This window comes from Oncorhynchus kisutch, linkage group LG10 (genome assembly GCF_002021735.2).
Source record: "Oncorhynchus kisutch isolate 150728-3 linkage group LG10, Okis_V2, whole genome shotgun sequence".
NCBI classification, from domain to species: Eukaryota; Metazoa; Chordata; class Actinopteri; order Salmoniformes; family Salmonidae; genus Oncorhynchus; species Oncorhynchus kisutch.
Genome location: NC_034183.2, coordinates 61,141,460 through 61,167,553, shown reverse-complemented (window position 1 = coordinate 61,167,553; position 26,094 = coordinate 61,141,460). Strand labels below are relative to the sequence as shown.

The window sequence follows — 26,094 nt, the reverse complement described above, 5'->3', positions numbered from 1 at the left end:
AGCACTTTCATTTCTATAATCAATGCCCTTATAACAGTCATCCTTATAACAGTAAACCATTTTAAGGCCTGAGAGGTATATTACAAAACAGAAGCAATGAGATAGCCAGCTAAATTGCCTAAATATCCTGAAATAACTTTTTTTTAAGAAGGATACGTTTGAAATGGGTGTGGTCCAATTGACTCAACAACCAAAAACACATATCTAAGTTTAGCTTTGTTAATTAATCAGAAAATCTATAGTTACTTCTGGTTGTTTATCTAAGTCAGCTGGGTAACTCTTTGATCCTGCTTTGTAGTATACCCCTCTGTAATATCCGTCCTGGGATTTCATGTGCAGTGTAATTCATGTCCATATCTCTTCTGAAGCTGATTAACATTTTGAAAGAACAGCACACAATGTGACCATTTGTACAGTATCAAGAGAAAGTTAGACAGGCGGAGAGATACATGGATCCCATTACAACAAGCCAAGTGTTTACAGATCCCTGCAGATGAAAATGCACCCATCCTGACATGTCTTCTGGGCCCGTAATTATTTTGTAATTTTTAATTTAACCTTTATTTAACCAGGTAGGCTAGTTGAGAAGAAGTTCTCATTTGCAACTGAGACCTGGCCAAGATAAAGCAAAGCAGTTCGACACATACAACAACACAGGGTTACACATGGAATAAACAAACATACAGTCAATAATACAGTAGAAAAAGTCTATATACAGTATGTGCAAATGTCACATTCGTGTGGAGAGACGGACCAAGGCGCAGCGTGTGTAGAGTTCCACATCTTTATTTAACGTGAAACTTCTTCAACCAAAACAATAAACAAGCAACACAACGTGACTACGTGGTGCAACAAGCACCAACTGAAACAAACAATATCCCACAAACACAGGTGGTAAAAACGGCTACCTAAATATGATCCCCAATTAGAGGCAATGATTACCAGCTGCCTCTAATTGGGAACCATACAAAAACACCAACATAGAAATATAAACTAGTCACGCCCTGACCTACCACACCATAGAGAACCAAGGGCTCTCTATGGTCAGGGAGTGACAGCAAACGAGGTTGGATAAGGGAGGTAAGGCAATAAATAGGCCATGGTGGCAAAAGTAATTACAATATAGCAATTAAACACTGGAATGGTAGATGTGCAGAATATATATATATATATATATATATATATATATATATATATATATATATATGTGTGTGTATATATGAATGTGCAAGTAGAAATATTGTGGTGTAAAGGAGCAAGATAAAAAAATAGATACTGTATGGGGATGAGGTAGTTGGATGGGCTATTTACAGATGGGCTATGTACAGGTGCAGTGATCTGTGAGCTGCTCTGACAGCTTGTGCTTAAAGCTAGTGAGGGAGTCTCCAGCTTCAGTGATTTTTGCAGTTCATTCCAGTCATTGGCAGCAGAGAACTGGAAGGAAAGGCGGCCAAAGGAAGAATTGGCTTTGGGGGTGACCAGTGAGATATACCTGCTGGAGTGCGTGCTACAGGTGGGTGCTGCTATGGTGACCAGTGAGCTGAGATAAGGTGGGTCTTTACCTAGCAGAGACTTGTAGATGACCTGGAGCCAGTGGGTTTGGCGACGAGTATGTAACGAGGGCCAGCCAACAAGAGCATACAGGTTGCAGTGGTGGGTAGTATATGGGGCTTTGGTGAGAAAACGGATGGCACTGTGATAGACTGCATACAATTTGTTGAGTAGAGTGTTGGAGGCTATTTTGTAAATGACATCGCCGAAGTCGTGGATCGGCAGGGTGGTCAGTTTTACGAGGGTATATGTTCAATTGGTCGGATTACCAGAATATAGTTAATTTCCCTCCACCTTCTGATGTTCCCAGAATTTCTATGTTAATCAAGGGGTTTGCAAATGTAACATCAGTAGGGTAGAGAGAGGAAAAAGGAGGGAAGAGGTATTTATGACGGTCATAAACCTACCCCCCAGGCCAACGTCATGACAGTGGTGACAGTGTTTCCTAGCCTCAGTGCAGTGGGCAGCTGGGAGGAGGTGCTCTTATTCTCTTTTTTGAGTTTATACTACAGGATGCAAATTTAAGCTTGAAAAAGCTAGCCTTAGCTTTCCTAACTGCCTGTGTATATTGGTTTCTAACTTCCCTTCATTTGCATGAAGACCATTTAAATCTAATTTCTATCAATCAGACACAAGATTCCTTCATGTTGGAATGTTGTTCTCTGAAGGTATTTATAAAACTATGTAGTGTCTGGGGAAAAAATACACCAATAAAAAGCAAGTAAGTCAGCTTCAGAGACACAGTATGTTTTAGTGTTTTAGGGGGTAGGGATTAGAGGACGGAGTTTGTAAACATACAGTTTCTTAATCATCTCCCATGAGTGTGTTTATTTGCTAAAAATAAATCAATGAATGACTAATAAGTTGTTAATATGGACAGAAACAATGGAACCATGCATACGATTTGGAATTAAACAAGCAGCATCTGTGTGCCTCTCCTAACTGGGATCTAGCCACTGATTGGTTGGGTGGTGTACACAAGCTCAGTGTCTTTCCACCAGAAATGAATGGCCAGAAATATTTCAGAACTAAAATGCAGGAAAGGGGTTTATTACCTCACTGGTACAGTCTGAGTTGAGGTTTGTATTATTTTTATTTTACCCCTCCTCTCTAAACCATCCGTTACTTCTCGAAAAACCCTATTATGCATACCATCGCCTGGCTCGAAGTTCAGTATGAACAACAACCATTTCTAGCCCGTACAACCAGACCTCCCCCAGTTCTGTTACTGGCACAGTTTAGAGACATGGAATAATTTAACACTGCATCATGATGCCAGTGTTCTAAACTAAACTTTCCAGAATTTAAAATATCCTGGCAGACCATAATGGGCCTGTAACTAAACCTCACTCTCAAGCAACTGCTAAGTTAGTTTTCTGGTCAAACCTCACTAGTTAATACCATTGCATGAGGCATCTCAAATAGAACTATCCACAATTTCCCCCATTTTTGAAATGTTTGCAAATGGTATATATTCAGATGGATACAATGCTTCTACCCAAGTCTCTTTTGCCCTAAAAAGTGAAGGTATATATTTATGTACCCACAATTCACAGGCTTATCTCTTGGGAACGGATGCAGGCATATGTGTGTCAACATGTCACTGCAGAGATTCCTCACAGGCTCATTATTGCAATGGGACGTTATGAGTCCTGTGGAGCGCTGCACTACCCTGCCTCTGCCAGCATATTGGGCTATCTGGCTGAATGTGTGCACTCTCTGTCATTAAGTTCCAAGCTTATATGGATTATTAGCCTTGGATAGTGACTCAACGCCTTTATGAGTTATCCACTCAGATCGTTGGCCTACAGGGCACTTCACTGCTGATGGCTCATTGTGGAAGAGAGAAAAACTATTATTACACAGACTGTTCTCTCTGATCCCGCATGGCAAGTGGTACTAGAGCGCCAAGTCTAGGTCCAAAAGGCTTCTTAACAGTTTCTACCCTCATGCCATAAGACTCTTGAAAGTTAACCAAAGGGCTACCCAGACCCCTCTTTACACTGCTGCTACTCTGTTTATTATCTATGCATGGTCACTTTAACTCTACCTACATGCACATATTACCTCAATTACCTCAACTAACCGGTGCTCCCGCACATTGACTCTGTACCGGTACCCACTGTATATAGCCTCACTATTGTTATTTTACTGCTGCTCTTTAATTATCTGTTACTCTTTCTAATTTTTTAAAACTTATCTATTTTTTACTTCAAATCTTTTTCTTAACTTCTTAAAGCATTGTTGGCTTGTAAGTAAGCATTTCACTGTAATGTCCACTACACCTGTTGTATTCGGTGCATGTGACAAATAAAATTTGATTTGATCACATATGCGCTCTAAGTGTGGGTAATTCCTCCTAGGGGCCTCATCCACATATGGTACATCTCGCACTAAACTTTAGCAGGGTTATTATTCCTTATTGTTTCATGACAAGTGTCATGACTGTCCTGTAAGGATCCAAATAGGTCAGATCAGCTTTGCAATAAATAACTTCAACCAGAACCCATCTCACCCGCAGAGGGGGGCGAATACTGGAACAATATTTCGAACATAGAATGTGGGGAATGGGAAGAGGTGACCTAAAAGATCACTGATGTTGGTTTGGTTGTTATTTTGTGATGTTATTAAAAATGTTATAAAGGAAATACTATAACTTGAAAATTATGCAGACTTTATGTGTGAAGTGTCCATCCAATACGTGCATGAAATATGAAAAATGATGACAGTGATTTCATTAAGAGAGGGATGTGATTTTAGAAACTATAAGAGGAAATTGTTTCTATAACTTTGTACAAATAAGTAGTCGCCACCCCCTTGAGTGAGGTCAGAGAGCTTGTCAGCCGGACGGAACCACCCGTTTTGAAGAACTGTTTAAAATTATGGGTTAAGAATTAACATATCAGACCAGAAAGACGTTGAGCTGCAGTTCACATTTAAAGTGGTTTAAATTTTGAATCTCAACACGAGGTAGAGACAATAAAGTTACTTCCCGTACAATCACTGGTATGGCTGATTAGCTGTCCTAAGTAAGGTATGTAGAAAAGCGAATTTAAGTGGGACCATTCTACTACTCTCATCACCCCATTGGGAACCAATGGCTGGCTAGCATATCTTCAAAGAAGCATTTCCAGAGCAAATGGAAGTAGAATAAACTTGTAGTTCTGTTCAGGACTACACAACAATTCACCGGATACCAGATGACAGCATAGGAGAACAACAGTAGAAGATGGGTGGGGACACCTTTTGGACAATCGGAGCCTTACAAGCATGCCGCGAAAAGGCCCAACACCTGTGCAAAGTATATGTACACTGTGCAAAGTATATGATTACTGTGAGAGTCGTTTCTAAACTGTACCAAGGTATTATGTCTCTGTCCCTCTGTCCTCCCCCTCTCCATCTCTTTTGTAACAAGCCGCCATATTGTATCAGTCCGCTAGGGACCCGTTTCTAATGTATTAAGTGTGTATGTTTATCCTGTGTTACCATTTAGTTAGCTAATAAATAAATAATTCAACCAATTTGTGTAGTACTGAAGGCTGTGGTTTTGGCAGATGCAGGAGGTTGAATGATGATATGATAAGATGTTATGATTACTAAGTTGACTGTTTATAGACGTGATAGGTTAAACAAATGTGGTTTCTAATGACAATTGAAATGTACAAACTATGGCATAAGGGAACAATGAGCGGATAAGAGACAATTCGTAATTTCGATTAAGACATTAATGAGCAATCTAAAAAGGACATAGTCAATATTACTAATTGTTCAGCACTTTTAAAATGTACAGCGACAGAATTGAGAACATGGGCCGTTCTTACAGTATTCCCCCTGTACAACAAGTCAGAACCATAGGATAAATAAAGGGGCATATAAGCAGACAATGAAGGCTCTTACAATATTCAATGATGATATTTCCCTAAAACAGGCTATTGGCTATATGTGCACCACCAAGTCAGAACAGTAGGCTAAGTTATGAGGGGAAAAGGGACAAAATTATTAGGGTGAGGCATATGGGCTACTAACAGTTACTACACAACATATACTTAGTATTACTTTCTTAGCTACAGTATACGTATCTCCCTGGCAAATTACATAATTTATGCAGCAGCATATTAGACATTTCTGGACTCACCTTGTTGTGCTGTGCTCACTTGAACAGGAAGGTGGCGCGGCAGTCCTTCCTGGCATTCTCTGGATTTATGATGATTTCAAGACAACTGGGAACTCGGGAAAAAACAAGGTTGAATCATGACATCTTCAGGTCAGAGCTCTAGAAAGAGGCCTGAGTTCCTAACGTGGAATTTCGAGTCGGATGACTGTTCAAAATTTGATTTCCCAGTTGTCTTGAACTCACTGAAGTCTGAGATTTCCCAGTTCAGAGTTTCCATGTGTTTTGAACGCAGCAGAAGTCATGCTGGTTGATAACATGGCCAATGTATTCAACCTTTTCTGGCCCATGGTGTTGCATGTGAATGTTTATCCTTTTACGCTTAGAAAAGAGACACTTAAACCCAGACTTGGACCACACACCTTCTCCATTGAATAGCAGGCTATTGATTGCTTTGCAACACTTGCAGTTAGCCACAGATTCCTTCCACTTCCAACTTGTTGTGTAATGTTTATGTCCAATGGTCGATGAGCACCGATACACTTTATCTGTAATTTCTCGTCATATGACAAGGATAGAAAAGGATTTTCCAGTAGATTGTCAACTTTATTCATGATTATGACTGCTTGTCTAGCTTGCTAGCTAAGGTTTTGTAAGTATGACCAATGAAAGCTACGGTAGCTATAATGTGATTTGACATAATTTTATCAGTGGACAATGACCTTGAGCCTTCTTGGATGGGCACTTCTAATGTAAATCTGTGGCAGCACCCAAGAGGCTTGCACTTTCGAGCTCTTCTGTAGTTTTTGCGGTTCCATAGTGTCCCAATGAGTGACAGAACACTGAGTCAATCAAGGCACATCTAGAGAACACTACCAACACCTACGCTCTGTATTTTCCTCTGGCTGCCCCTCCACCACAGAAAGCACTGAGCTAGGCTAGACACCTGCATTTTGGAGCTGCCTTATTCAAGAAAGCAAAAAAGAAACTGTTTGTATGTGGCTTTATTAACTCAATTATTATGATTTATTGGGGCTCAAAACAGGTGCTCTACCCCACCTGCCCTGAATGACGGATCGCCACTGCATATTCCTAGCACGCAAATGACTACATCAAACTTGTGACTTTACAAACTTGTTGGATGCACATTTGCAGTTTATTCTGGTCGTGTTTCGGATTATGTTGTACCCAATAAAAATGAATGGTAAATAATGTATTGGGACATTTGGAGTCACTTTTATTGTAAATAAGAACAGAAAATGGCTGTGTTTGAAATCTGGCTTGCCTACTGCTTACTTAAACTGCATGGGCCTACTGTGTACTAGTCGCACTACTTACTATTTAGAATGTACTGTTTAGTAAAAATGTATGTAGTGATTAACAAATATCATATAATGCTCAATTGCGTTGATTTCTGCCATTCGTTAATTTTGTATATGTCGTCAACAATCTAAGCCTCTGTTTACCCCATAGTTGCACACACGTCAGCATTGACTGATTATGTTGAATGAAGGTCCCCAGTCCCCCTCTCTAACATCCCGTTAATCTGTTTTCCTGCTGTAAAAGAAATAAGGAGAAGGAAGGGGTGGTGTGTAAGAAAACAAAAATGACCAATGAGCGTTCATGTTTTTGGGATACTTTAATTCCTCATCTTTCTTCGGCTGGTTCCCAAGCCGGGTTGTGTTCATACCAAAGGGTACCTTCTTAAGTCTTTGCAATCCTAACATACCCACTAATTCTCTATTAGCAATGACCTCATATGAGCGGTGTAGTGTGGCCCCTTATCACCATTTAAGGTTGGTAAAAAAAAATGGTCACTACCCATTTCCAATGTATCATGAATGCATTCATAGGGGTTTATGAATTTTTATGTAGCCACAATCTTTTGTGAATGCTGACAGAAAGTGATAATGCATGAAAAGGTCATTACAACACAAGGTCAGGGATGAATGCCACTATGGAGTATTGATTAGAGAGATCGATAAACACATATTGAAAGATTATTGGAATCTGTGTGGGTAGCTGGACAGGTAGGATGACTGACAATGAAGGTGAACAGGTGTCATGGGTCAGGTGACTGAGGAATGGATGAGACTGTGGCAGGAATTCCTTTAACCATAAAGTGGTATATTTACTGGGTAGTCTGTCTGTGCTACATAACAAAGGAAACAGAATAACATGTATCCAATCAAATTCATAATCACAAAGGTCAAATCATAACAATCATTTTCATTTGGTAATTCAATTTGGTAATTCAGCAATTCAGTTCAATAAGAAGTCAATGGGAATCATCATTGAGTCATTTAGGCTCATAATTATTCATCATAATCAGGAGAATAATAATACAATAATCAGTGATCGGTATTCAGTCTATAATCTCCATCAGTTCGATTTCAGAATTGAGCAGTTCAGCAAACAATAATGACGTTTCATATTTCACCATTTCAAGTTTGTGTTCATATGTACATGTAATTACATTACATATGACAATATATTGATGGCATAATTGGCCTGTGATGATCTGTAGGGCCGTGATCATTAAGCAATAGGTTTGAAGCATGCTCTCCAAGCCGCGCTCTGCAGTAATAACTATAAACAATAACTGATGGCCCGCTCTCCCGATCACAACAGATAGTTCAGATGAAAGGTTCAGATTCGGTGGATTCATGGACGCACAGAACTTCTGGATTAGACGGAGTTAAGGAAGAGAAAGCAGTGAGATCGGGTGATGGCGATTTCCTCCTGAAGTTGAGATCTGTTGGACATTTCCACCTGACCTAATTAAAGTGCCCCTGGCCCAGCTGAGTAGGTGGCCATGAATTAAATAATTATTCCACCAACTCCATGGGCCTTTTCTACACATACATTATTATATCTCTGACATGAGGAAAAATATATCATTGAGGCAGACCCTTGGATGTGTTGCACATATAGAACATACAGTATCTTTCCCATGGCCCTTGATACCTTATAGGTTCTGAATGGTTGATGTCACAAAATACTATCATGGATTGGTTTATGGAACCAGCGATAAACAATGTTATTACTCATCTCTATTAGTATAGCTACCAGAGCGAAGCTGAGCCCCAACTACAAAGAGAGATGCCTGGGACTGAAGGGACTATTATTCATCACAGCTTTATGCCACAGGCCACTTATCTCTGGCTGACCTTTAGCACTTTCCCCGTCTCTTATTCAGCCTGAGTTTATTTTCATCCACATTCAAATCCCCTGCTAATGACATTTTCAGCTGATTTATGTCCTAATGATTGCAGGGTCTTTGCTCTGGGTTCCGGCTATTTCACACTCCAGTGAGTCAGTGGAAAAGGTTGTTCATGACAGGTTGGGGAAAGACAGGAATGATAATGTTGTCATCTCAATAACTGTGGTTCATTCAGGCACCTCAGACTACATTGCCGACATGCCAAGCTGGCAAGGTGGACAGGGACAGAGTGGAGGGAGGAGATAGGAGGAGAATAATTGATATACAGGGCACTGTACCATGACTTTTCATATTGGTTCTAACCATGCACGTTGAGATTACTAATATTGGAGAGTTGAGTTTGAACCGTGAGGATATGTATTGACTTCTGAGAGCTGCTATCTGTCTTCTCCTGGGCAGCCTCAAAGAGAGATTACATTAGGCAGTTTCTGCTTAGCGGGGCACATTTATCTATGGATGAAAAATTGATCTTGTGGTTAATAAGAGAACTGAAAAACACAAATCTGTATTAGAGCCCTATCTCCATACAGGATGTTTAGTGTTTTATGGAAATCATATACCATATAAGGCTGCCTGCCCTCCCTGACTGAGCATTGATCATGCAGAATGCAATGCATTAGATACGACATTAAAGAGATTCTCTGGTACTTTTGTATACTTTTTAGACCAGGGATGGGCACCTTTAATGGGGGTGGGTGCCACAAAAAAACTGAATTCATTATGAGGGGGCGCAGTGGCTCGTGGGTCTGCGTACTCACACCAAAACTATTATTGATCCGCGGGCCTACAAAAGGGGGGCCAGTTTCCCATCACTGTTTTAGACAGTAGTTCTGGCCCAAGTGGACCAGAGAAACAGTTTCTTTCAAACTAGGGATTTCAAGGCTAATTGAGGTAAAACAGTAATTCTACTCATAGATTATGCATGTATGAACTACACATTGACACATCCAGACCAAAAAATACTTAGTAGTCGCCAACGTTCTGGAGCATGTCTTGAAAAGACTCCTGTCCTGCTTCAGAGAACAGGATGGAACTTAGCATGGTATAGATCAGAATAAGGATTGACATGATAAAGGAAAGGCATCCATCATTCATGGAACATTGCTGTCGAATAGAAAACCAAAAAGAAGTCCATGCAGCGTGACTAAGGTTATGTTTGATTTTACGCCTATATGTACAGTTACCAAGACCTATGCAAGCACAAGCTCTATAAAATGGCCTGACCTTATCTGGGCAATCACTCCATACAGACAGAATTCATTTAGGCCAAATGCTCTTCCTGCCTTCTGGGGCTCAGTCGAGAGCCTCAGGGACAGAGGTTTCTTTTCAATGTGCTAGTATGGCTGGTTAGAAGAGACTTGTAACTTTTCAAAGCAATCATGCAACCCTAAGTACAGGGAAATGGAAATGGCTTCTGAAGAAACACGCACATGCTCCTAACTCCTGGGCTTCTGTTGATAAGTGGGGGAAATCAGAAGGCTAATCTCAGTGCTCAGTTGCTGATTGCCGTTTTCATAGGCTGTTATTTCTTCCAATACGGGAGATGGGAGGAGGGAGGAAAGACACTTACATTGGAATTGATGACCCCTTCAACAGTGACTTCTAAACTTCCTGGCACATCTTGTATTATTCATCCTATCCTTAGGTCCTCCCTTCTAACTCTGTTTATCTTTCTCTGTGACAATGTGCTATCTTGGTGACAGACATAGACACCCTGAATCACCCTTCATTTATGAGCTGAATTATCATTCCAACAACTACAGAGTCACTGGATCTTTCTATGAATAGAACTTCAATAGAACTTCAACTTCTTCCCATTACTTCAAGAGAGATATTTTAGTCACCCCTGACTTTCTGACCAGTTCTGCAGATCTAAACAGCACTCATCTCCTGGCATCCCACCCAGACAATGTTCTCCAGAAGCATCCAACCCTTCCCTCCATCACCCCTCTTTTCCAGACCCCACAACCACTTTGGCTCCCTGTCTTGGGCCCAGAATGGGAAGGCTTTTTTGTTGTTGTTGCGTGTGGTAAACCGACGGGTGGTTAGGGGAGCTTAAGTGCAACTGTCAGGAATCTGTGGGGAGAAGAAACAGCAGTCATTTGAGCTTTCTGTTAATTATGTCTCCAAGAAATGACTACAGCACCTCCTGCTCAATCCTATATCTCAAGTGGATCATTTGTGTCAAAAAAGGTGTTCTGTGAGATGACAGTATGCACTCGTTTAAATGCACACAAGAAGTTCAAGAGTCTACAGACATCATGGCCTGAATGTCACAGTGGACGCCCACTGAACTGCAGACTAAATGTCTGACTCATTTTCTTATCCAGGCACAGCAGAATCTTCATCAGATAGTTGAAATTCGGGTGAGAGGAAATCACATTCATTTCTAGAGATAATTGTTGTTCCTTTTATCCCAAATCAAGACATTTCAGTGTCCGGGTCCAGATTGCATTGACCAAATTCCCCAAAGTGAGTGAGTATGAGTGGCATGAAGGTCCATGAGCCAGACATGCAGCTATAAAGTGTCTGTTGTCAAAGGGTCATGACTAATTTAGTTGATTAACCATATATTTTATCTGACACCATAAAGAGATACTGACACCATGAGATACTGCAACCACGGAGGCTCTTCGAGCAATGTCATACTTGACGGCCAAACTGCCTGTCTTTCTTCTGCCCTCAGGAAGTGGACATTGTGACACTCAGGAAGTGTTGTCACAACAGTATAACAGTAAATTGTGACAGTGCAAAAAGTGGAATATGAGCTTACAGACTTAAAACGGAGTGAGATAAATTGGAGATGAAATACTTTCAAGAACATATGGCTTTGTTCCAATGCTGCTCCGCTACCAGTTGGATCCCCAGGGCCAGAGATACTGTTGGACACTTGGGTGTTTCACTAAGCAATAGGACTTGTTCCACTGCTCGGTTTCTGTTTAACGATTGCTGCAGATGAGATGCCATACTGCGTTGTCGCCAACAACCAGGTGAGTCATTCAGCTCCAAAACCTAAAACATGTGGCCCTGATCTTGGCCTTCTGCCTCTCAGTCTGAGGTCTTGAAATGAGGACAAGGCAGCGCTTCAGAGGACAAAATAAGTCATTCTGTTAAAAACACAGCCATGTTTATAATGTGTTTCTCTTACAAATGTGGAGTTACACAGTTTACATTACAAGTTTACAAGTTGTTTCTGATTTTGGCACAGCATATGAAAATAACTGTGTCAAGAGTGTTGATGTTGTGATAGCATTATGGTCCTGTACATCATACACATCACAGAGGCAAAACTCAAGTCCGCCTCTATTAGGGATTTGATGGCGAAACAGCAATCTAGGATCTGTGCCTGCAAGACCATAATCAAAGGGACCATTTTTTGGTCCAATTTATTTCAATACCACTTCAAAAGGATTGAAGAACAATCTGAATCACTTTGACCATCCTCTCTTATATGTCTTATATGTTAGCAGGTTGAGGTCCTGAAAGAAACAGAGAGTTGCACTGCATGTATTAGTGGTTGGTGAATGGGACAGGGTGAGAGAAGTTAGGTTACAAGGCTTAGACGTGCTGTTGGAGGACCCTGGGGTTATTGGTGCCAAATGGCAATCTTTTCAATCGCTAATTATGGTGAGAGATGGAACAATGGCGTCCACTACAAAACAAGGCAGTGGAAAATGTTGTCTGAGGCCCAGTAATTCAGACTACAGCATAAGTTTATCCTAAACTGCTGGAGTAAAGTTACTGGGTCAAAAAGTGGCTTTGGGGCTTGTGGTTGAAGACCACAAACATTGAAACCCGCAATGTTTCATAGGGTTCTCTGCTTAGGGTCCAATGTCAACAACGAAAAGCACCCAGTGGCGTTCCGAGGGTAACCTCTCAGTGATGATGGTCCTGGTAAATGTGTGATGCGATATCTGCCTTCGCTATCAGATTCTGGCCTGCACCAAACGAATCCTCTCCTACCAATCAAAGTGAAGCACTACCAGTGCCCAAGATGCTTTCTTTGCAAGTGTGCCAGCCAGTTCTAGTGCAAAGAAACATTCATTGGGACATAATACAGCAGAGCATTTGCTCAGTTGCAGTCAAGGCCCTGTCATAGCAGATGTATCTGGGCTACCACCTAAAGAAAGTAATAGCTGTTAGCCTTTTCCCACCTGTCTTTGGAGTCTCAGCTGTGGTAGTGGTGATTATGTTGCTCTAGCTGTGTAAATATAACATTAAACACCTAATAAGCACACCTTGTACTTGAACTAAAGTTTTTCTTGTACATTTTTGGAGTAGAGCACTTTTGCAGAGTGAAAAGGCCTCTGCTTTCTGCTCCCTCTCTTTCCACTACTCTTTCCTCCATGACCACAGAGTTAATACCCTGCCTATAAGGTGTTGATCTTAGCTGCCCTCCAGGTTCCATACTGATTTGACTTGTCAGTGTCTGGGTCTGATTAAGCCAAGCAAATAGCCTCACCTGTCTCTGATGTTGGTCTGTGAAGTGTGCTGGCTGGCTGGCGGACTCACACAACCTGATAGATTCCATTGCTTGCTTCATTAGGCTGTCAGTCAAGGACAATGTTTTTTCTGTCTGATTTTGTAGTAGCTGAAAGAATATACTGTAGATTAAGATATCTTATATACCATAGACCTCTGCTGTTTTGACATAGGATGGCATATGAAAACCAAACGTTGTTTTTCTGCGGAATTCTGATTTGGTAGAAAAGGAATGGTTAATTGTTGATGAAGGGGACACGGGGTATCTAAGGCATTCCCCTGCTACTCAAAAAGAGCACACATAGTACTGTGTATAGGACTACGTCTGATGGTCTTATAGGTTCACTGTCAGCCCATGGCTCATTATGAAATTATATTGTTCTTACTTGCTTATACACAGTAACATCTTGAAAAGGAAGTGTGATACATTGAAATGTAGAATATTTATTGGATATGCTTTTTAATCCAAGACAAGGCTTAATCTCTGTCCCAGAAAATGTGTATTATGTGGCACCTTATGTTACTTATGTTCCTATAATGTTGCTCAACATAACACCTGGCAGACATCTGTGACAGACATCTGTAAAATGTTATTATTTTCATTTTATTGAAAATATACTGTACTTTGCATACCTCTTCATTACCATAATTCCCAAAAATGTTTTCCAGGACATGAAAAGTTATTCAGGCTATGTTTAGTAAATCCAGAAAATGTCATGTTTGTATACACTAAAGGTGCTTGAACCAACCACTTTGAATATTTTCACTCGAGGATTTGAAGTCCTTTAAAATAGATAGTATAGACGTGATGGCTTTTTGCATGTGGAAACTTGACTGCACCTTTAAATGGCAACTCCACAACTTTTGCCGACAGCACAATACCAGTGTCAACATACACTACATGACCAAAGTATGTGGTAATCTGCTCATCGAACAGGCTTGCCACTAGATGTTGTAACATTGCTGCGGGGACTTGCTTCCATTCAGCCACAAGAGCATTAGTGAGGTCGGCACTGATGTTGGGCAATTAGGCCTGGCTTGCAGTCGGCATTGCAATTCATCCCAAAGGTCTTCGATGAGGTTGAGGTCAGGGCTCTGTGCAGGCCAGTCAAGTTCTTCCGCATCAACAATTTTGTGCACAGCGGCATTGTCATGCTGAAACAGGAAAGGGCCTTCCCCAAACTGTTGCCACAAAGTTGGAAGCACAGAACAGTCTAGAATGTCATTGTATGGTGTAGTGTTAAGATTTCCCTTCACTAGCCCGTACCATGAAAAACAGCCTGGGATCATTATTCCTCTTCCACCAAACGTTACAGTTGGGACTACGCATTCGGACAAGTAGTCCGTCGGACTGCCAGATGGTGAAGCGTGATTCATCACTCCAGAGAACGCGTTTCCACTGCTCCAGAGTACAATGGCGGAGAGTTTTATACCACTTCAGCCGACACTTGGCATTGTGCATGGTGATCTTAGGCTTGTGTGCAATTTTATACAGCTGTCAGTAACGGGTGTGGCTGAAATAGCCAAATCCACTAATTTGAAGGGGTGCCCACATACTTTTGTATATAAAGTGTATGTGAATAATTCTGCCCTGTGACATCATCAAAACTTCAAACATTTTAAAAACTGGGATTTTCAAACATTATGAGATCTGCAGTGATTTGGGAAGCAAGAAAATATAAACTTTTTTCACTTTTAATGCTACCCTGTGTTGTCACAGAGAAGCATTTTTAAAGACTTTTCTTCCTATCTTTTTAACCACAAATCATAGAAACCCACTGTTTTCACATATGTAGACACTGGTTTGGTGCTGGAGATTATGAATATAAGGTTGAAAAGTGGCGGAATTGCCCTTTAATAACGCTGTTATAACAAAACATTTGTCAAACTCCTGCCATCTGTTTTGTTTGAACACTGTAAGATACTGTACTTTGACATTAGGCTACATTACTTGATCTTAGGAAGTTATAGTTACATGTTACCGTGTAAAGTTGGTTGTTAAATAAAATGGCTGCATTAATAGAATATCTAATTAGTTTCCAATAAGTTATTGGGTAGCACTCCCAGTTCCCTTTCACTGAACTACTGTAATAAGGATACATGCATTCCTCTCGCGGACTCAAGAAGCCCCGGGGCTGCGCCGACGCGGTACAAGTCTATAAAGAGGGCTGAGCAACGAAACAAACGTTGAATAGTGAATGGGTTGGCTGTGCGACCTTTTGGAGACTGGGTCTTGTTCTTGGTGACGGACTTCTCATGCGGTTGCTCGTTTTATTTTCTTTAGGAGAGAATGAGGCACTCCTCCGAATACATGACTTCACTATCAGCTCAGGTGAACCATTGTTGATAATAAGTAACATTCTCGTGGATGAATCTCTGAGTTTCAGGAACTTTTGAATTTCATGGTTCACAGTGAAATTATTTAACATCTGAAAACCAAAGGAATAAATCTGAATTGGTTTCTATGGATTCACTGTTTGGTCAGGTAATATCATTAATAATTATTTCACACCATTAATGATCTTCGGTTTGAAAAAATTAAATGCAATTTATCTTTTAGCTAGGTCTTTTTCATTTTCCGAAATTTGTACTAAGAATGACATAATCAAGTTACTGATTTACAGCAAGTAGCCTATGCTGCTGAACTAGCTATTTACATAAATAAATTCAGTTTTGACAATGCACACAGATCCCTTTTAATTTGGATATGGCAAATTAATTGAATAGAACATAAATAATTCAGGAAATTTACAATGATCAATTATTAGTATTTATTTTACAAAATGGTTAAAAGTAGGGAGAAAGAATTGTTTACCTGGTCAAACGTTACACTCCATGTAGTTAGTCGTTACATACACTGTTCATCTTAATACGGCTTTTTAGAAGAACCATACATGCTTTTTTGTTTTACCAATAGTGAGTGCACATGTACTGGGCTGAATTAGTATGATTTCATTTCGATTTTAAACCTGCAAATGTTTTCAACTCTCTCATTTATCAATGTCTTTGGGTGCGTTCGTAAATTCCCTCCAGTATGTCAGAGTGGCTATGTGTCGATTGTAAATTCAGAGCGTTGTCAGATTGTCTGTTCATAAATTCAGAGGCTTCGCTCTCGGAGTGTTCAGAGCGCACACTGGACGCTCTGGCCGAGGAGTAGGGTTGATCCGAGCGTTCTGACCTCACGACAGCAGTCAAGCACCAAAGCTAACTGGCTAAAATTGGCTAGCTTGCTTGCTACTTCCAGACAAAATTAGAGAACACCTCCCTCTGACCATTTTACACTCGATTAGGCTGTTTTCGAGTGTTAGTGACTGTAACTGTTCTGTTTGCAACAATTTTATAACGTTTTTTTTTGCCGACGTTCACTAACACCGGTCATATTCAATCATTAATCAGTTATTCTGTGCTCTGGCACACTCAGACGAGAGTGCTCTGAAATCGGAGTAGATAGACAGAGTGAATTTACAAACGCACCCTTTTTAAGACATTTTGGTTTTAGATTAGAAAAGTCAACGGAACAAGGACTGCAAATGCACCCTACAAAACTGTAGAAGCTATGTCAAGTTTGGGCAGGTGCATTCCATTTGTGTGTGTGTTTCCAATGAACAATGGTATGGTCTCTCTGCTACAAACCATTGCTAGATCGATTCTGAGTAACTCATGAGAAAACACATTATACAGACTAGGCACAGTATAGGATTTTATGTATACCTAATTTTGGAAGAAGTATTGTGACTCTGTTCTGTTATTCTGTATTGATGGGTGTGAAGAAGAAGGGGAAAAGTGATTTGATTGGCATCGTATAGCTACTGCATAGGGACTACGCCTATGGGTCTGCTATTATGATAGAGCACCTTTCACAGAATGTGTGCTGTGTCACTGTCAGACACGGTCAAGACTTGAAGGAGCACCTTTCACAAGAACTGCCTTGATTTGTCCTACATTCTCAGGTTGCAGAGTACCACGAGGGAGACACTGTTTGGCCTTTGTCTACAATAGGCTATGTAAAGGACACTCGCTAGGTTTCCATTGAATGCCTGTCAATTGGCAACAGAATATTCTTAAATACGAATAGAAACAATAGCCTATGCGCATTTTCCCACCAGAGATGTGTTCCTCAAATGCATTTGTTGAGGGAAAAGGCAGTGCGTGATGACGTAGTGCACTTTAAAACAACTTTTGCGGTTAATCTCCCATGTACCCGAATAAAAAATACAAGCTAAATGGGTTTCCATCGCATTTTCAACTCTACTGGTGGTTTTGTCCCCCCCCCCCCCCCCCCCCAAAATGGCTTTATATAGCGAATGTGCCCACTCTTGTCTTGGTATGTGTGCTCTAGCGAAAAGCTCCCAGAAAGGCCTACAGTCCGGCTGGACTACCTACATGATGCAATTATTTATGGAGAAGAGCGAGATTATTTGTATTTGTCAAATGGCAGCCAAGCATCATGATCATGTCACCAAAATAAGATATTTATAGGAAAGGAGCATCAAGCTCATCACCGTGCACTTTCACCATGTGAAGTTCACCATAATTAATTTCATGTGTAGCCTAATGAACTGTATGCTAACTGTCATAAAAAGGTTAGATGGAAACCTGGTTAGTGTCCTTTAAATAGCCTATTGTAGACAAAGGCCAAACAGCTTCTCCCTCGTGGTACTCTGCAACCTGAGAATGTAGGACAAGTCAAGGCAGTTCTTGTGAAAGGTGCTCCGTCAAATCTAGACGGTGTCTGACAGTCACACAGCACACATTCTGTGAAAGGTGCCCTATCATGATAGCAGACCCATAGGCAGTAGCATAAGGATGACAATTGTGTGGTCCGGAAAGCATACGGTTTTTTAGGCTACAAGTTAAATCAATTATGATGAACTTCACAGGGTGGTGAAGGTGCAAAGTGATGAGCTTGATGCTCCTTTCCAATAAATATCTTATTTTGGTGACATGATCATGATGCTTGTCTGCCGTTTGACAAATACAATTAATCTCGCTCTTTTGTCGATAATAATCTCATTGTATAGCTCAATATCCGACCTGCACTCAACGCGCCAATGCCAGTGGTACCAAAGTGGTAGCTACTAGGGTTCCATCCAATAGGCAACCGATTTTCATGAGAATATTCTAAAATCTGCATATGCACATTTTCCCACAAGAGATGTGTTTCCAGCAAATGTACTTTCTGCGGATGAAAGGCTGTCTGTGATGAAGTAGTGTAGTGCACATAAAAATAACTTTTGCGGTTACATTCCCATGTACCGAACACAAAATACAAGTTAAATGTGTTTCCTTCGCATGTTCAACTCTACTGATGGTTATGTGACAAAAAATGTTGAGTTATATAGCGAATGTGCACTCTGGTTAAAGTTATACTTTAACTATGCCACTTGGTTTACATACTCATCTCATATGTATATACTGTACTCGATATCACCTACTGTATCTTGCCTATGCTGCTCTGTACCATCACTCATTCATATATCCTTATGTACATATTCTTTATCCCCTTACACTGTGTATAAGACAGTAGTTTTTTGGAATTGTTAGTTAGATTACTTGTTCGTTATTACTGCATTGTCGGAACTAGAAGCACAAGCATTTCGCTACACTCGCATTAACATCTGCTAACCATGTGTATGTGACAAATAAAATTTGATTTGATTTGGTCTTGGCAAGTGCGCTCTAGCCAACAGTTTGCAGATAAAGTGAGGGTAGGCTACTTACATGATGAGATTATTATGGACAAAAGAGCGAGATTATTTGTATTTGGCAAACGATAGCCAAGCACGATCATCATGTCATCAGAATAAGACTATCGATATTTATTGGAAAGGAACATCAAGCTCATCCCCTTCCACTTTCACCACCATGTGAAGTTCATCATCTGTAGCCTAATAAACTGCATGCTTTCCCGATTCCTAGTGGCAAGACATCACACCATATCATCGCGTGACTCCCAAGTTTATTTCGATATGATGATTATTATATCATTATATTTACCAACTCAAAAAGTTACCAATTTATCTAGCTTATTTAGTTTTGTCAAACATTTTGACATTTTAAGACACTTTAAGCCATCAGACCTATCATGACATTTTTTATCCAACTTAAATATACAGTGCATTTGGAATGTATTCAGACAGATCCCTTGACTTTTTACAGTCTTATTCTAAAATAGATTAAAGAGTTCCCCCCCCCTCCTAAATCTACACACCATACCCCATAGAGACAAAGAAAAAACTGGATTTTAGAAATTGTTGCAAATTTATTAAAATAAGGGAAATATGACATTTACATAAGTATTAAGACCCTCAAGGACATTCAGAGACCTGTCCCGAAGCCACTCCTGCGTTGTCTTAGCTGTTTGCTTAGGGTCGTTGTCCTGCTGGAAGGTGAACCTTCACCCCAGTCTGAGGTCCTGAGCGCTCTGGAGCAGGTTTTCATCAAGGATCTCTCTGTATTTTGCTCCGTTCATCTTTACCTTTATCCTGACTAGTCTCCCAGTCCCTGCAACTAAAAAACATCCCCATATCATGATGCTGCCACCACTGTGCTTCACCGTAGGGCTGGTGCCAGGTTTCCTCCAGACGCTTGGTATTCAGGCCAAAGAGTTCAATCTTGGTTTCATCAAACCAGAGAATCTTGTTTCTCATGGTCTGAGAGTCTATAGGTGCCTTTTGACACCAGTGACTTCCACCTGGCCACTCTACCATAAAGGCCTGATTGGTGAGAGTTGCATAGATGCTTGTCCTTCTGGAAGGTTCTCCCATCTCCACAGAGGAACTCTGGAGCTCTGTCAGAGTGACCATAGAGTTCTTGGTCACCTCCCTGACCAAGGCTCTTCTCCCTCTATTGCTCAGTTTGACTAGGCAGCCAGCTCTAGGAATAGTATTGGTGGTTCCAAGCTTCTTCCATTTTAGAATGATGGAGAACACTGTGTTCTTGGGGACCTTCAATGCTACAGACATGATTTGGTATCCTTCCCCAGATCTGTGCCTCGACACAATCCTGTCTCGGAGCTCTACTGACAATTCCTTCGACCTCATGGCTTGGTTTTTTCTCTAACATGCATTGTCAACTGTGGGACCTTATATAGACAGGTGTGTGCCTTTCCAATCAAGTTGTAGAAACATCTCAAGGATGATCAATGGAATCAATCAATTTGAGTCTCATAGCAAAGGGTCTGAATACTTACATAAACAAGGTATTTATTTTTTTATTTTTTTATAAATTAGCAAAAATTGCTTTGTCATTATGGGGTATTGTGTATAGATTGATGAGGAAAATTTTGTATTTAATCCATTTTAGAATAAGGCTGTAACATAACAAAATGTGGATAAAGTCAAGGGGTCTAAATATTTTCCAAATGCACCATACTTTTCCCGCATAATAAGGTTGGATGGAACCTGGTTTATGACGGAAAAAAATCCTTACATAATGCAGGATAAGATTTATTGTTTTTAAGTAATAACTGAATACTGAATGAGTTTTAGTTTCACCAGTAAAATTGGTATTTATTCTGTATCATAGGCTATTGGTGAGTTCGCAAGTTTGGTTATGGTAGTCCTTTATATTATTGAGGTTAGGAGTTCTTCCTGGTCAACCGGTCAGTGTATTAATCATAACACCTTTCCTATTTTCAGTGCCCTCCCACTCTGAGGACCCCGATGACTCCCAGAGGCCAGTGATGTTGGCCATGCAGCACTACAACTCCTCAGGCCTGGCTGCCCCCCATCTCCTCCCCAACCAGACGTGGTTGGCCATGGCCTGGAGGGCAAACATCACCACAGAGAGGCCCATGTCTCCCCCCAGTAACCCCACTGCAGCTGGCCTCTCCATGACCCTGGGCATCCTGTCCAACATCGTGGCCCTGGTCATCCTGGCCAAAGCTTACGCCCGCCTGCGCCGCCGCTCCAAGGCCACCTTCCTGCTCTTCGCCAGTTCCCTGGTGGCCACAGACTTTGCCGGCCACGTCATCCCCGGTGCCCTGGTGTTGAGGCTGTACTCAGCTGGGGCTGCGACTGGGCCTTTAGCTCGCCCTGCCACCGATGCCCCCTGCCAGTTCCTAGGAGGTTGCATGGTGTTCTTTGGCTTGTGCCCATTGTTCCTGGGCTGTGCCATGGCTGCTGAGCGCTGCCTGGGTGTCACACAGCCCCTGCTCCATGCCTCACTGGTCACCACGGCTCGGACCAAGATGGCACTGGCTCTCATCTGGCTGCTGGCTCTGTTTGTTGCCCTCCTGCCCTTCTTCAGGCTGGGGGCCTACACCTACCAGTACCCCGGGACCTGGTGCTTCATCAGGGTCCTGGGAGAGGCTCAGGAAACGGACGTGGCCTTTGTCATGCTGTTCTCTGGACTGGGCCTGGCCTCTCTGACTGTGGCCCTGGTGTGTAATACCATCAGTGGGGTCACGCTGGTGCTTGCCAGACTGCGTAAGAAGTGTAAGACCTGCTACCGTCGCTCAGCCAAGTCCCACGACATTGAGATGGTGGCCCAGCTGGTCGGCATTATGATCACATCTTGCATCTGCTGGAGCCCCCTGCTGGTAAGTTGAAAAAGTTCAGTTCACTGAAACAACTCTACATGAATCAGGTTAGGGATCAAAACTGTCTTTATTGTGTTTCATTCGGGAATTAAGGTCTATTTTCAATCCTTATCATGGAAATTCAGCACTACAGCATGATTGAAAGGCAATGCTCCCACGTTAGCGGCTACTGCATTCACGGTAAACGTTTCATATGTCTGCTCAATCGGAAAATCCCACATGAAAAAATACTAGTATACTATGATATAAATCAGGGCTCTCCAACACTGCTCCAGGAACAGGTTTGGAGAGCCCTGGTATAAATACTATAGTATTCACTGTAGTGTTTTTTCAGACTTCACTGTAGTTTTCACTGTAGTGCTTTTGCAGACATTCATGTAGTACTTACTAGAGTGTTTTTGTTTTATTATTTTTGACATAGATGTAGAGGCTTTCTCCTTCACGAAACCTACTAAATGAGCACAATTTCCATAACCTGTAGTTAAATCAGTCAGCTTGAACTCTTAACAGATAATTCAGCTCTTCTGCTATTTTCTATTACCTATAGGGAACATAATATATTCTATACTTGGCATGTAGGTTTCTCACTTATGGGTGGCACAAAGTGGGATTGGGGAGGGGAATGGGCAGGGCATATGCAAATGAAATACTGTCGTCTTCACTATAGTAAAAAAGGTTAGTGTTTGTGCGGACTGTATTGTTTTTACGGACATTACTGTAGTATTTACTACAGTGTTCTTTTGTGGATCATACTGTAATATTAACTGTAGTATTCTACAGTATACTACAACATTCTATAGTAAGTACTACACATGATTGAGGGATACTACCATGTGTAGTATAGTGTACAGTATACTACAGTTTACTATAGAATTCTATAGTAAACTGTAGTAGTTTTGCGCTTCAGCGATACAGATTGAATAGATAATAGATCATAATCTTCATTCACTGAGATACTGAAATGGATTTGACTTCAACTATGGAAACGAGAGTTAGAGCTCAATAATCTGAACTGATACGAGTCATCACCTACCAATGACCTGTGATAGGAATGACATGCTCTTCTGAATGTTCATGCATCCCATTCTCAGGCTGTGTGAAAGTGCAATGGTGGTTTACCATCAAATAAGAATGTTGTACATCCAAACTTCAAGTAATCCTTATAAATAATAGTAATGTTCATAATTGTTTGTTGCTCGGAGGAATATAAATATCCAAGATATTCTGACCTATAATTGTTTATTGATGTTTTCAATTGAACCCTTATTTTACCAGGTAAGTTGACTGAGAACACATTCTGATTTATAGCAACGACCTGGACAAAAGTTACAGGGGAGAAGAGGGGGGATGAATGAGCCAATTGGAAGCTTAAGAGACAAGCCCGTAGTGAGATGCAGGGTGGTAAAAGCATCTAATAATATCGTAAAAATTCTCAGCTAACAAAAGTAATTCAACCTCTCAGTAAATCTCCAAGATATTCTGCCCCATAAACTCAAAGGCCTGAAATAATATAGAAAATCTCTGCTAATAATCCAGTACTATTTCATCCTCTTTTTGTACACCTTCTGAAATAGACACATTCCAGTTCCCAGTCACAAACACTATGATTCAGAATACTGTACCTAAAACAGATGGATAGACATGGTGCACTGCACTAAGGTGAATAAATAAATAGTCATGGTGGGCCCTTTCATTGACTAGATGGAATAAATTATAAATGATTTAAGGGCATGCCATTATGAAGGGCTTGAATAACACTGGCCTTGCTGGGCATCACCCTATTTCAGATTGGGTGACATTGAGAATGTTTGTCACGCCCTGACCATAGAGAGTCCTCGGTTCTCTATGGTGTTTAGGTCAGAGCGTGACTAGGGGGGTGTTCTAGTCATTTATTTTCTATGTTGCTGGTTTGTATGGTTCCCAATTAGAGGCAGCTGGTAACCGTAGCCTCTAATTGGGGATCATATTTAGGAAGCCTTTTCTCCCACCTGCTTTGTGGGATATTGTTTTGTTGAGTGCTGATGTGTGCGCTGTTATTCACGGTCCTTATATGTTTATTGTTTTTGTTCTAGTTTCACAGTAATAAATATGTGGAACCCAACACACGCTGCGCCTTGGTCCGTCATTCATAACGACCGTGACAATGTTACAGCTTCTCTCTTTTTCCAGTCTTCTGGGAAAAAGCAATATTAGTCAACTAAAATATTTTCATACGATCACATGATGGTTTGATGATTTTTTTTATCATGGAGATTATTTTTTACAATTCCAATACTAAGAATTTTGTATAAACTGTTAATATGTCATATCAATTATTCAAGTCCAATATAAAAGTAACCATTCATTTTGACACAAACTGTGAGGAGTGAAAGAAGACAGACTATAAACCATGCTTCACTTAGAATAGCCTTGAGCTATTAAATCTCTTAATAAGCTGTTGTGAAGATGCATTTTGACTGCTCCATTTATGTTGTTATTTTGTTAATATGTGACATTCTACAGTGTTAGGTAATGTAGATAAATTACTAGCAGTGTATGCAGATTGATGCAAACATATATACACCGGCTGAACATCTCTATATCCTGCACAACCCCTGTAAAACTAACCCAGGTATCTGTGTTCCTTGCAGATCTTTGGCCTGATGTCAGTCACACGGTCCTACAGCGGTTCCATAGGCAGTGACCAGGACACATACAGGAGGTTGATGGTGATGGGCGTCCGGCTGGCCTCCTGGAACCAGATCCTGGACCCCTGGGTCTACATCCTGCTGCGCCGGGCCGTGCTGAGGAAGATCTACCGCATCACAAAGAGCCGGGCCAGCTTCAAGAACAGCACCTTCCGCCATTGGGACATCAGCTCCTTCCAGAACTCTGAGAAAATAAACACTGTCAACAGGATCTGAGGAAGAAGAAAAGACACAGATAGAAAGAAACATCTTATCAAAGTCCTTTGTTGTCCTGGGTGCTTTATTTGCCACCCAACCCAACATGCTGGATTGAGGAGAAGACTGAACATCCAGCAGTAGGATCTAACAGCACTGTTGCTGTATCACACAAAAGGAAATACCTATTGCCTATAAGACCTATATTCCTTTATTGAGAACTGTGTGGGTCTGCCTGACTGTGAACGTCTATGGGGTTTGGGATTGAAATCATCATCCTCCAGATCTTGGATCTCTTTCAGATTCATTTGATTGGCCAGTAAGACCTGCTTCTGACTGACTGTGGTGTGGAGAAGTCTCATCCTTTTATGGGAAACAGACAAGCCAGACTATACTCAAAGAAATTAAATGTCATAAACGGATTTATAACAGAAAAATCTGACCAAGTAAGGACAGTATGCCTCACCTGGATACTGGAGACATAGCACAGATAATTCTTCCCAAGAAAAAAGGTTTGTTGTAAAAGTGTCTGGTAGGTGACGCAACATGAGTCTTTCTCTGTGTACATAACAGTACATGAAATGAAGCTGCCTATAAGATCTCAACAACAAACATCTCAAATTATGTGTGTGTGTGTGTGTGTGTGTGTGTGTGTGTGTGTGTGTGTGTGTGTGTGTGTGTGTGTGTGTGTGTGTGTGTGTGTGTGTGTGTGTGTGTGTGTGTGTGTGTGTGTGTGTGGGTGTGTTACTGTCAGTGTTTTTTGGAGTTCATACTTTGTTTGTTTGTGGAAAAGTCAAAGTGCACTTTGACACATCATGAAGTTAGTGGCACTATGCCAAAGCAAAGTAAAGGCTGTGCTTTTACCTGTGCTTGAAGATGTGAACGACATACAGTATGTGTCAAACTTGTAATGCTATTAATGTGTGAATTGTGTGTATGTATTTATTGCTTATATTGTTTTCCCAATTGTCTGGGGACCTAAATGAAGCTAAGTGTTGCAAAAGCTATAGAATTGAATGTTGTCTAATAAAGTTTATGTTGCCTGTTACCCCGTCCCCACAGGAGGTCTTTTGCCTTTTGGTAGGCCGTCATCGTAACTAATAATTTGTTCTTAACTGACCTGCCTAGTTAATTAAAGGTTCAATAAAAATAAAATAAAATAAACCACAAAATGGCCTGTCAGGGTCACAGCACCATGGTGCTAATCCCAGGAGAGAACAGAGGTGTGGAAAATATCCTCTGACAGGAGGAAGTAGAACAGAAATTATCTCAGTATAGGTATGAATTGATAAAAGTTTTCATT

The 26,094-nt window shown here is 41.0% G+C and overlaps 1 protein-coding gene across 2 annotated transcripts; it reads left to right on the top strand.

Annotated features, from left to right (window-relative positions):
- Positions 1–11,599: 11,599 nt before the first annotated feature.
- LOC109892270 (prostaglandin E2 receptor EP1 subtype) lies at positions 11,600–25,839 on the top strand. Of its 2 annotated transcripts, none has more exons than XM_020484718.2 (3): positions 11,600–11,875; positions 21,008–21,909; positions 24,540–25,839. In XM_020484718.2, the coding sequence occupies exons 2-3, from the start codon at positions 21,052–21,054 to the stop codon at positions 24,810–24,812; spliced, it is 1,131 nt and encodes a 376-aa protein (XP_020340307.1). In that variant the 5' UTR covers positions 11,600–11,875; positions 21,008–21,051; the 3' UTR covers positions 24,813–25,839. The 2 variants fall into 2 exon arrangements, with proteins under 2 accessions (XP_020340307.1, XP_020340308.1); XM_020484719.2 differs by lacking the exon at positions 11,600–11,875 and adding an exon at positions 15,557–15,852.
- Positions 25,840–26,094: the final 255 nt, after the last annotated feature.